Source organism: Mustela putorius, unplaced genomic scaffold (assembly GCF_011764305.1).
Source record: "Mustela putorius furo isolate JIRA1106 unplaced genomic scaffold, ASM1176430v1.1 tig00003853_pilon_pilon_pilon, whole genome shotgun sequence".
Classification (NCBI taxonomy): Eukaryota; Metazoa; Chordata; class Mammalia; order Carnivora; family Mustelidae; genus Mustela; species Mustela putorius.
In genome coordinates, this window is record NW_025422005.1 from 70,473,984 (window position 1) to 70,485,122 (window position 11,139).

At 40.5% G+C, this 11,139-nt stretch overlaps 1 protein-coding gene across 4 annotated transcripts in view; it reads left to right on the forward strand.

Moving 5' to 3' along the window:
- SAMD13 (sterile alpha motif domain containing 13) overlaps positions 1-10,622 on the forward strand; it is a 42,317-nt gene extending 31,695 nt beyond the window's left edge. For 3 of the 4 annotated variants that reach the window (XM_004752702.2, XM_004752705.3, XM_004752707.3), the window contains exon 4: positions 9,486-10,622. In XM_004752702.2, coding sequence (XP_004752759.1) covers positions 9,486-9,629 — 144 coding nt within the window. In that variant the 3' untranslated portion in view covers positions 9,630-10,622. Of the gene's footprint in view, positions 1-3,562; positions 4,838-9,485 lie in introns of those variants that run through there. The other variant, XM_004752701.3, reaches the window with a different exon arrangement.
- Positions 10,623-11,139: the final 517 nt, after the last annotated feature.

Below are 11,139 nucleotides of genomic sequence, written 5' to 3' on the forward strand. Positions count from 1 at the left end.
TAAAAGGGATATAATGAGCACAGTTTGGGGCACATTAAATTTGAAGGCCTGTGGTACATCCAGGTGTGTGTATCTAGCAGACAGTTTGGGGGAAGAGTGAGACCTGGAGGCAGAGATCTGAGGTCATTAGTAGTCATGGGAGAGATGAGAATGAGAGGCATTTAAAAGCGGAAGAGGAAAAGGTCCATGTCAGCACCCTGGGGGAATAACAAAGTTTTAATTGTTTGGAGAAGAAAAGTAACTAGCAAAAGCAACTGAGAAAGAACAGTGGGTGGGGGGGTGGGTAGGGAAAGAACCAGAAATGAGAACTTGTACGGAAACCAGTGAAGGAGTAAGTTTCAGAAAAATGCAATGATCAACAAGTTCAGATACCTGAAAAAGGTGAAGCCCTGGTGGTGGGGTCTGTGAATGATGGTGGAGTTTCAGTGGAGGTGGGGAAGGGGGAGGGTGGGTGACTGGGAAGTAGAGGACGCTTTCCTCCTTCGAGCAGTGAGTGGGAGGCCAGCCAAGTGAAGGGAGAACCAGGAGCTGGAGTGTCATGTAGGCATGAGGGTTCTTGTTTTTGTTTGTTGGTTTGGTTGTTTGTTTTTTAACATATATTATTTGTTTCAGGGGTGCAGGTCTGTGATTCATCAGTCTTACACAATTGGCATAAGGGTTCTTTTTAAGAGAGGAGACACTCAAACTTATTTATATGCAGGAAAGTAGCCAAAAGAATTAGGTTAAAATTGAATGAGATTGAGGACAGTTAAATAAAGCAGACTCCCTTAGGATAAGGAAAAGGATGAGATCAAAGAGTATGGAAGGGCAAGGACATGGAGAATTTGGAACCCTCATGCATTGCTGGTTGGGAATATAAAATGGTACAGCCACTGTAGGAAAGTTTAGTGGGTCTTCAAAAAGTTAAGCATAGAATTACCATATGGCTCAACAATTCTCCACAAAGAATTGAAAAGAGGGACTCAAATAGATACTACAATCGTACACAATTTGTGTACAATAGTACACAAATGTTCATTACAGCATTATTCACAATTACCAAAAGGTAGAAACAACCCAAGTGTCTATGAACAGGTGAATGGATAAACAAAATATGGTATATCCATACAACAGAATATTACTCAGCCATAAAAAGGAGTCAAGTTCTGACCCATGCTATGTGGATAAACCTTGAAAACACTACACTAAGTGAAGTAAACCACTTAAATATTGTATGATTCCATTCACAGGAAATACCTAAAATAGGCAACTTCATAGAGACAAAAATATTAGAACTTCTAAGGGCTGGGGGAGAGGGGAATTACTGTTTAATAGAGTTTGTTTGGGGTAATGGAAGAGTTTAAAAAAATAGATGGTAACAATGATTTCACAATGTTGTGACTACAATTAATGCCACTACCTTATACACTTAAAAATGGTTAACTAAGGGCACCTCAGTGGGTTAAAGCCTCTGCCTTCGGCTGACGTCATGATTCCAGGGTCCTGGGATCGAGCCCCACATAGGGCTCTCTGCTCAGCAGGTAGCCTGCTTCACTTCCTCTCTGCCTGCTTGTGATCTCTGCCTGTGAAGTAAATAAATAAGATCTTTAAAAAAAAAAAATGGTTAACTAAAATGGCCTGCTTCATGCTATACATATTTTACCATAATAAAATGTTATGTTGGCCATGATATACATGATTCCGTTCATTCAGTTTGGTCAATAAAATATTCAACGCTTTCATTTTTTTGTTTTTAAAAAAATGAAGGGATTAATTCTGAGCAAGACAGGGATGTCTTTCTCTATCCTTCCTGTTTTTCCTCTATCCTTCCTGTGCTCTGGGGGCATAGGTGAGGATGTGTACAGATCTAGCTAAGATTGCCGTTGTCCCCAGGGACATTAAGGGAGTTCCCAACAGATTCTTATTTCCTTTGCTAAACAAGAAGCAAGCTCCTGTGCTTGGGGTGGACAGGATGGGGAGAGGTTTAATAAGGAACTGGAGGAGAGCAGTGAGTTTAAGAGTGGCTATCAAAGGGAATGGGAGAGGGAGCTGACCAAGGATACATAGAAGAACTGCAGAGTAATTTTCCTGCCCCAGCTGAGACTGGCACATGGCTTCTGTGTAGGATTTCATCTTCAAATCTTGTTTATTTTCCCCAGCTGCATCAGGCATAGGAGTCAGAGAAGTTGGATTGCTATTCTTCTCCTTGATGAGGTGTTTGTGGCATGGGCACCATGGTTGACTAATGGCCAAAGAGGGCAATTTGAGAGGGTATATAAAAGAATGGTTCAGGGATGCCTGGGTGGCTCAGTTGGTTGAGCAGCTGCCTTTAGCTCAGGTCATGATCCTGGACTTCTAGGATCCAGTCCCGTATCGGGCTCCCAGCTCCTTGGGGAGTCTGCTTCTCCCTCTGATCTTCTCCTCTCTCATGTTCTCTCTCACTCATTCTCTCTCAAATAAATAAATAAAATCTTAAAAAAAAAAAAAAAAAGAATGGTTCAGGGGCACCTGGGTGGCTCAGTTGGTTAAGGATCTGCCTTTGGCTCAAGTCATGATTCCAGGGTCCTGGGATCAAGCCCCACATCAGGCCCCTGCTCAGTGGAAAACCTGCTTCTCCCTCTCCCACTCCTCTTCCTTGTGGTCTCTCTTTCACTGTCTCTCTCTGTCAAATAAATAAAATCTTAAAAAAAAAAAAAAAAGAATAGTTCACATGGCCAACCAAGGGGTACAGACTTGATACAAATGAAGAGTCTGAAGGAGACTCATGACCCAATTCCATCTAGGAATTGAAATGTGAAAATCGGTGTAATGAGAGTGAAGAGTGAGAGATAGGATAGGATTTTGGACTTCAAGTTGCAGAGGTAGGACTTTGCTGGTTGATGACATTATTGAAGTTTCTGGAAGTGAAGGTGAAGTTGTGGACATGGTGTATTAGAGTGGACTAACTGTTGTCACAAGTAGATAAAATGATGTATAATGGCTTAATTATAGTAGAAGCTTGTTTCTTATTCATGTAAATAGTCCGTGGTGGTTGTGGGAGTGTTCTCCTTCTCTACAATTCAAGAACCCAGGGTGATGGAGGCTCTGTCATCTGCAGTCAGATCAAGATCATCCAGACGTTGACATTCAGTTGGCATAAAGATAAAGAGGAAGGAGGAGCACATGCAAGTAGTTTTATGGGCCGGGTGTTCACAGAAAGAGGTACACATAATCTCTTCATATGTCATTGGCCAGGACATGGTCACACGGCCACACCAAATTGCAAGGAAATCTGAGAGATGTGTAGTTATGTGTCCTGGAAAAAAGAGCAACCAGCCACCCTTCCTACACTTGAGCCTCAAAGTTATTTTTTAAAGCATCTGCTGTTGTGATGTTGCTACTTAGTTTTATTCTTAAGTCCGGAGATAAGTTTCAAAAAGGCTAACTTTATAAAGATAGCTGAAGTGAAAAAGCCTTATCTGACCATACATGGGAAGCCTTCACTTCTAATTCTGTTCCTTGTATCTATTCTGGTGGTTTTTGTTTTTTTTTTTTTTTCCATCTAGGCAGACATCTCTGTAACCCAGTTTCCTCATTTGATGAAGTGAGTTTCATTCTTTTTCTTCATCAGAAATGTGTACAAGGTTTTTTTGGTAATAGAGCCCCTTTATCACACACTTTGTGCCAGTAGCAAATATTAAATAACAGGGAGATACGCATTAAGTCACTGAAGGCATTAGCCCTCACAATGAGCCAAAATGGATTTTGTGTCGAATTGAAGGGCAAGACCCATTTTGCTTCTGACCGTTACCTTAACAAATGAGGTAAAGACTTCTTTTTGAGCCACATAGATGTATTTTTTTTCTATAAACAAGCTGCTCAGTGTTGGTTTTTTAAACTAGGTGAAATCTTCCTCATATGTATATTATCCACCTCATATTTTCTGCCAATAGGGATGCAAGGCAGGCAGAGCATCAGCTGAGAGTCATTGGCTGATAATGTTGAGCTCATAGTCACTCTCCTCACATTGAGCTGTGGGGGCGGGGGAGGGGAGAAGAGTAAAGGACACCAAAGAGGAATTTCCTCCCCAGAAGAGAGTTTGTTCCAACAACTATGTGAGGAGATTCAAAGGGTCTTGGTATAGACTGGAGTGGCTCACCATCCTACTTTCCAAAATTATATGGAAGTTGTTCTGAAAACAAACTATGTCTTGGTAAGGAAAGGTCCTTTAAGGAAACATGATGAATTACTATAGAGTACTAGGTGTGCCTCAAAACGCATCCCCCGCTGATATTAAGAAGGCTTACCACCAGTTAGCTCTTCAGGTACATCCAGACAAGAACCCAGAAAACAGGGAGGCAGCTGAGGAGAAATTCAAACGAGTAGTAGAAGCCTATGACGTCTTGTCTGATACCAAGAAACGCAACAACTATGACAAGTCCAAAGAGAACCACATCAAAATGGAAAATACAGGTGACTGCAGAGACAAAAACTGCTTGAAAGAGAAACCACGGTTTGAGAGGCCACACTGTGGCTTTCAAAATGTCTTTGAAGATGGAGACTTCTTCTCAGGAGATTGTTTTTCCACTGGTCATGTGGGTAAGGCCAGGAGATTTCACTCCTCCTTCTTTGATGTCATCCCCATATTGGACACAGGATTTTCCACATTTGTATCCCTGGGCTCCAGACCAAGTCCCCCTTCCTCTGGGACATTTGTACCCTTTGTAAGCAGTGGAATGGGAAACTTCAGGCTGGTCACCACTTGTAGCCAGATAGTGAATGGCAAGAGAGTTGTTACAAAGAAAGTTCTAGAAAATGTGAGAGGGAAGACTGAAGTGGAAAAGGACAGCCCATTTCATCAAATTCCTCCACATCATGGGTAAGGAGTCTGTGCTTTGTTCTTTCATAGGGAGACTTTTCTGTAAGGATGGTGAGTCTGATGCTTATCAAAGACAGAATCGGCATCTAAGAGTGTGTTGAACTAGAATGGACAGAAGGCAGCTTAGTCCAAACCTCTTATTTCACAGAGGAAAGAAATAATTGGCCAGATGATACACAAGAAACTAAGAAGCAGCAGAGTTTGGCTTTCATCCCATCTTCTGTTTCTAATTGAGCCTTCTTTTCCTCTGAACTATATTTGAGACAGCAGAGACCACCCCACAAGTATGGCCTTCTGGGTTAGTTGCAGGGCCCTCCTATCAGAAAGCCCACTGACTTCTCTTTGACTTTTTCACTGTCCCTCCTTGCTATTAACCAGTTTCCTCTTTCTTGACAGCCACTGTTCTTCTCTTCCCAATCTCTTCCTACCTCATCATTCCAATTGGCCATATCACAATCTCCATTGAAAGAGCTATCAAGGTGTATTAGCATTTGTAGAGAGAAAGAGTGAAAAGTAAAAGGATTAAGATTTTTTTTTTTAATAGAGACTTTTAAAAAAATAGCTAGCCTTTATGGAGTACTTGGTAGATATCAGGCATTCTACTTCACCTGTGTTATCTCAACAATTCTTTCAGCAGTGAAATACAGTAGCAACTTTTCCTCCATCATATATGTAAGGAAATGAGGCTGAGAGAGATTAATAACTTGCCCAGGCCCCACCTAATAAGCAATAAAATAATGTCTTTCTCTAAAACATATGTTTCTCTACTGAGCTATAATATCTAAGGATCCCACTCAGTTATTTTTACATCATGGGTCTTGCTTTCATTGGAAATTTACACGTACCATTTCTAAACCTTACTTCCATACATGAGTACTTGCTGGAACTTATTAAGTAGGCAAAGATTTTTTGCATAAATATTCTTGTCCAACAGGTACTTGGGTTACTCTTACATGAAGATAAAAACTGAAACTGACAAATGATTATCCCTAACACAGGGAGGTAAACAGGATCCCAAGATGTGAACTATCTTTTTGTTTTGACTTTAATCATAACATACATGCTAAATCATGGGATTTTTAAATATTTATTTAACTGGATCTGGTCACCCTCCAACCCCTTCATTTATGCTAATAAACAGACTGGGGTACAGAGGAGTGGTTACTTGTGGAAAATGACTGACGGAGTCTGCATCAGAAACTCTTGTCTTCCATTTCCCAGTCTCATGCTCCTTCTAGTACACCATGCTGACTGGCAAAATTTGGATTTTATTTGCATCTCAATCTTTTATAGAAGTTATGTAACAAATGATTCGCTTCCTTAATCAAGGAACTTTTCTGTGTTTGCAGTTTTTATGAGACAAATTTTTGATGTAGTCTTGAGCTTTTTTAATCTCACCGAATTTTCTGAACTTGAACAGGAATACGCCTACATCCCTCTGGCAAAGGGTAGCATTCAGGCAGGGAGCACACTTCCAGAAAGGAAGCAGTAGATGGATTTGGAATTGGAACACATCCTGTTCTTGCTGTTTACTAGTCATTGAGAACCTCCTGTCTGTCAGGCACTGTACTAGGTGCCTTACGTGAATGAATCATTTCTAATCTGTAGAATCCTTCAGGGATTTGTTTTCATTTTGCAAGTAAGGAAACTGAGGCTCAGGAAATTCAGGTCCTTTGTCTAGGCTCACACAATAAGCAGTGGAGAGACAAGGTTCAGACTGCAGTTTGTTTGACCTGGAAGCTCACATTTCCATCATGTTGTGTTCTACTGCCATTCATCTGAGCTGCTGTAGTCATGACCAAAGAGGAATGTTTTGTTGTATGTATGAGTTATATTCATTTCCAGTTTTTAAAATGAGGATTTCCAGATGGAGCTTTCTTTTACCAGCCCTAGTGTGAGGTGAACTGCAGTATGGCTACTGAACAAAGGGAAAATCAAATTGGAGCATGAAACTTGATTTTCCATTTTGTCTTAAATAAAATCCAAATTTCAGCATTTTTCACAGACAACTTGGCTTTTGACAGAAATGCTGAGTTGTAGAAGGACTTTTTTGCCAGCAAAGATTAAAAAAAAAAAATTTGGTTAGTCAAGGAAGTTTTCTTGTTGTGTAGAAATGAAAGCAGTGTCATCTCTTCCTGATGTCCATTTAAAATCTGTAGGAAGTTAAGTAGGAGCAAACAACAACAAAGGCAAGAAGGAGAGCAGGAAGGGCTTTGCTGTTTTTTAAAGCGTTACAAGTGAGTACTTCATCATCTCAGGCAATCTAAGATATATGGGAGCTTTGAAGAAACCTATGATTCAGATTCCTGTGACCTCATAGTGCCTTCAGAACTGCTAGAGTGGTTTCCGCATGTCATAAGCTCCTCAGCCAATTCTCATCCTTACAGCTTTTACTGATGGGCAGTCTTTGGGCTTACTAGCTGCGTAAGAAGAAAACATTTTAGATTTGGAAAGTCATATCCTTTGTCCTTAAATAAATTTCCAGTCTGCCCTGTCAACTAACTGCTTTTTTATGCACCATGTTTTTGAATAGTTGTCTCTCACAAATTAATGTGAGACTTTTTTTTTCTAGTTGTCAGCAAAATAAAGGTTTCCAGAGTTCAATAACACCAAAAGGCAGAAGTAATTCCTTGCCCTTCTGCTCTGGTTCATGATAGGTGGTTGACAAATGACATGAGGACCATGGGCCTGTTGAGGAACAATAAGTGATTATATAACTCATAGCTCAGGAAGCATTTGTGAAAGTAGTATCTCATGGAATCCTATCAGAAACCCCAAAATCCCCACATTACCAACTGAGGAGACAGAGGAGTAAGGGATTTACCCAAAGTCACAAAGTGGGTATTTCTTTCTCTCTTTCTCTCTTTTTCTTTCCTTCCTTCCTTCCTTCCTTCCTTCCAAGATTTTCATTTATTTATTTAAGAGAAAGAGAAAGAGAGAGGGCACGAGCAAGGGGAGCAGCAGACAGAGGGAGAAGCAGGCTCCTGGCTGAGCAGGGAGCCTGACATGGAACTCAATCCCAGAACCCTGGAATCATGACCCAAGTCAAAGGCAGACGCTCAACTGACTGAGTCACCCAGGCATCCCAAAGTGGGTGTTTCTTCAGCCCATGAGCCCAGTGGTGTTTCTCCACACACAGAAACATACAAAGCACATTTTCTTCATAGCCTGGTAAAACACAAGAGAATTTGGAAGAATGGCTTTCTTGGGGTCAGTGTAGGAAAGAGTCAGTTTTGTGTAGTTGGAATTACACGCCTGTCCCCTTATCTGTCCATCAGTGGGGGAGATGGTTACAGACATATGTCTGTACAGACAAGTCAATGCTTACCAGACATGCGCAGCTGGTCCATCTCTTGAGCCCAAGCCCCCTAAGAGCCAGCTCACTTGTCCCACAGTAAAAAATAATAAAAATAAGGTGGTATTCAGCAAGCTTCTCAGTGATCCCTTTCCAGAAGTTCCAAACTACTTTCTGTATTTGGGATCCATATCCCTTTCATGAAAAGCCTGTTTATATTTTACCCCCAAAGCTTTGTGGTCTCCAGGGAACTCTGGTTGGGTACCTGAAGGGAGTGGGAAGTGGACTCTGAGAGAGCAGGGGCAGAGCCCTGCCCGTCACTACCTTCACTACCTGAATCTTGAGGATCCACTAAAAGGAAGTATGGTAGGTTGATTTTCAGGTTGAGACAGGATGGTTCTTTTATTTTTATTTATTTATTTTTTTTTTTAGATTTTATTTATTTATTTGACAGAGACAGAGATCACAAGTAGACAGAGAGGCAGGCAGAGAGAGGAAGGAAAGCAGGCTCCTGCTGAGCAGAGAGCCCGATGTGGGGCTCGATCCCAGGACCCTGTGATCATGACCTGAGCTGAAGGTGGAGGCTTTAACCCGCTGAGCCACCCCGGTGCCCCAAGGTTCTTCTTTTAAAGGACAGGAAAGAAAAAAAAAGAAAGAAAGAGGACAGAAAGGAAGTTCACAGAGAGTGAATCATTTTTCCACTGCCCATTGTTGTAATTGACAAGATTCTGGAATACCTAGTCATCTATGACCCCATTGGTTCACCTATACTACACATATTTACTTCCAAGTGTCAAGAGAAACACCAAGGCGTTACAGAAAGAACATCAGCTTTGGTTTTAGGCAGGTGATTTACACTCCTCTGTTTTCCTTGCCTAACTTCGTGATCTTAGGCACATTAACTTCTTGCCTTGGTCCTTGGTTTGCCTGTAAAATCTGATAATACCTGCCTGCCCTAATCTATAGAGTTGTTTTAGGAGTTAAGTACACAGAAATTTTGCACAAACTTCAGTACATTTTACAAATGGAAAGGGTCATTATTTCTTTCAGAAACAATATCTCTGACTCTTACAAATATATGTGCCAAGCCTGCCATCATTTTTTTAAGATTTGACTTTAGGGATGTGATCTTGAAAACAAGATCAGCTATGGATTATATTTAATTCAAAAATAAAAGTGAAAAATGGAACATAAAAATAGAGGAGTCCATATTTTCCATTTGACCCAAGTGAAAAAGTAATGTTTTTAGCTTGAGGACAATCAATATGTCTTTTTCCTTTGAACTTTTTTTGTTCTTCATTATCCTTGAGCTTTTGGACTCAGTGTTGGTTTTACCGTCTTCTTCCATTATAGGAGATTGATGGAAAATCCCTGCTATTGATGACAAGAAACGATGTGTTGACGGGACTTCAGTTAAAACTGGGGCCTGCTCTGAAAATCTACGAGTATCATGTAAAACCTCTGCAGACAAAACATCTAAAGAACAACTCTTCATAGTACAAATTGGGGTCTTAAACCTCAAAAAATACATAAGATATAATTTAGTTTCATGTGATGAAACTTTGTAAACAGAATACATACATGTGTATATGTAAAGAATTTCAGTCAAATGAAAAGTTATCCTATGGGATAGACTAGGCAATCCATCCGCTGACCTGAACTCAGCCAGGAGGAGCAAGGATGACTTGTGGACAGCATGGTTTTCCTGGTGGAGCTTGTCAAACAGAGTTATCTTTGACATGGTTGGACACCCCTCCCCACCAAAGGGGTTATCTTCAGATTGCTTTCCCAAAATCCTTGAAAAAGTGTTGAATGGAATGATCTTCTGGTTACAGATGTAGAGAGATGAAAGACCAGAAAACTTAGGGAAGGGAGAAAAGAGAGAGAGATGCTGTCTCCCTTGAATCCCTCTGCTCCTTAGAGTTTGTGTTATTTGGATGGAATTGCCGACACCCTCTTTTATAGAGGGTCCTTCACTTGACCTTATTAAGGTTTCACTGGGATGTACTGCGATGTTTGAGAGGAACGTGCATCATGGCCCCTGCAGGAGCAGAGCCTCTGAAAAGAGAAACTCTGTTTTGTCTTGGGGATCGCCATCCATATTCAGCTTTTTTCACAGGGGATAATGATATTTTCTGCATAGATTTACTTTCAAATTGGCTCTCTGTTTCTGAAGAAGAAAGCATTTTTTCACTTTATGGTTTGTATTTATACTGATTTGTTTCTGAAGGAATTTGCCGAGAGTTATAGATCAAAAAGCCTTGTTACTAGGACAGAATATTTTTATATATATTCCTTCATGATGGTGTAATATTTTTTTAATTGCTCTGATGCTTTGTTTGATTCTTGGTTTGAGTACTTGTCTTTAAGAACTTGAAAAAAGTGAGCTTGCTACATCTCTGTTCAAAGAGACATTTGTTCAAATCTCTGTGTGTCAATACCTTGTTGAATTGGTGCTTTGTGGTTGCAATAAAGCATTGCTTCAGTTTATTGCCAGTGTCTGATCTTTTCTGCTTGGTCGCCTCTTCAATTGGGATTAAGGATTAAGGTTATTCTTCAACACCATGGAAAGAAAGTCAAGCCTACAAAAACAAAACAAAACAACAACAACAACTTTAGATATATAAAACATTTTGATCTATTTATGGACTTCTTTATAAACTGCATTGTCCAAATAGGCCTTGTTCCTTCTCTTGCCCCATCCAAAAATCAATTTTAGGTATCATTTTAGCCAAAGAAGAATAATAATAATTCTTCTCCTTCTTTTTCTTTCTCCTCCTCCTCCCATTCTTCTTCTCCTCCCCTTCTCCCTCCCCACCACCCTTCTCCTCCTTGTTTTTCACGGTACGCTAGTGAAGGGTCATGAATTTCTGGAAATTTTGGTGAAAGCTACGCACTTTCCTCCAGGCAAAAGCTCATATTCCCACATATAAAACTTTGCAGCGTTGATGGACTCCCCCAGGTTCTTCTGTCTTCCCCTTCCTCAAGTTAAGAGCCACTATTTTAG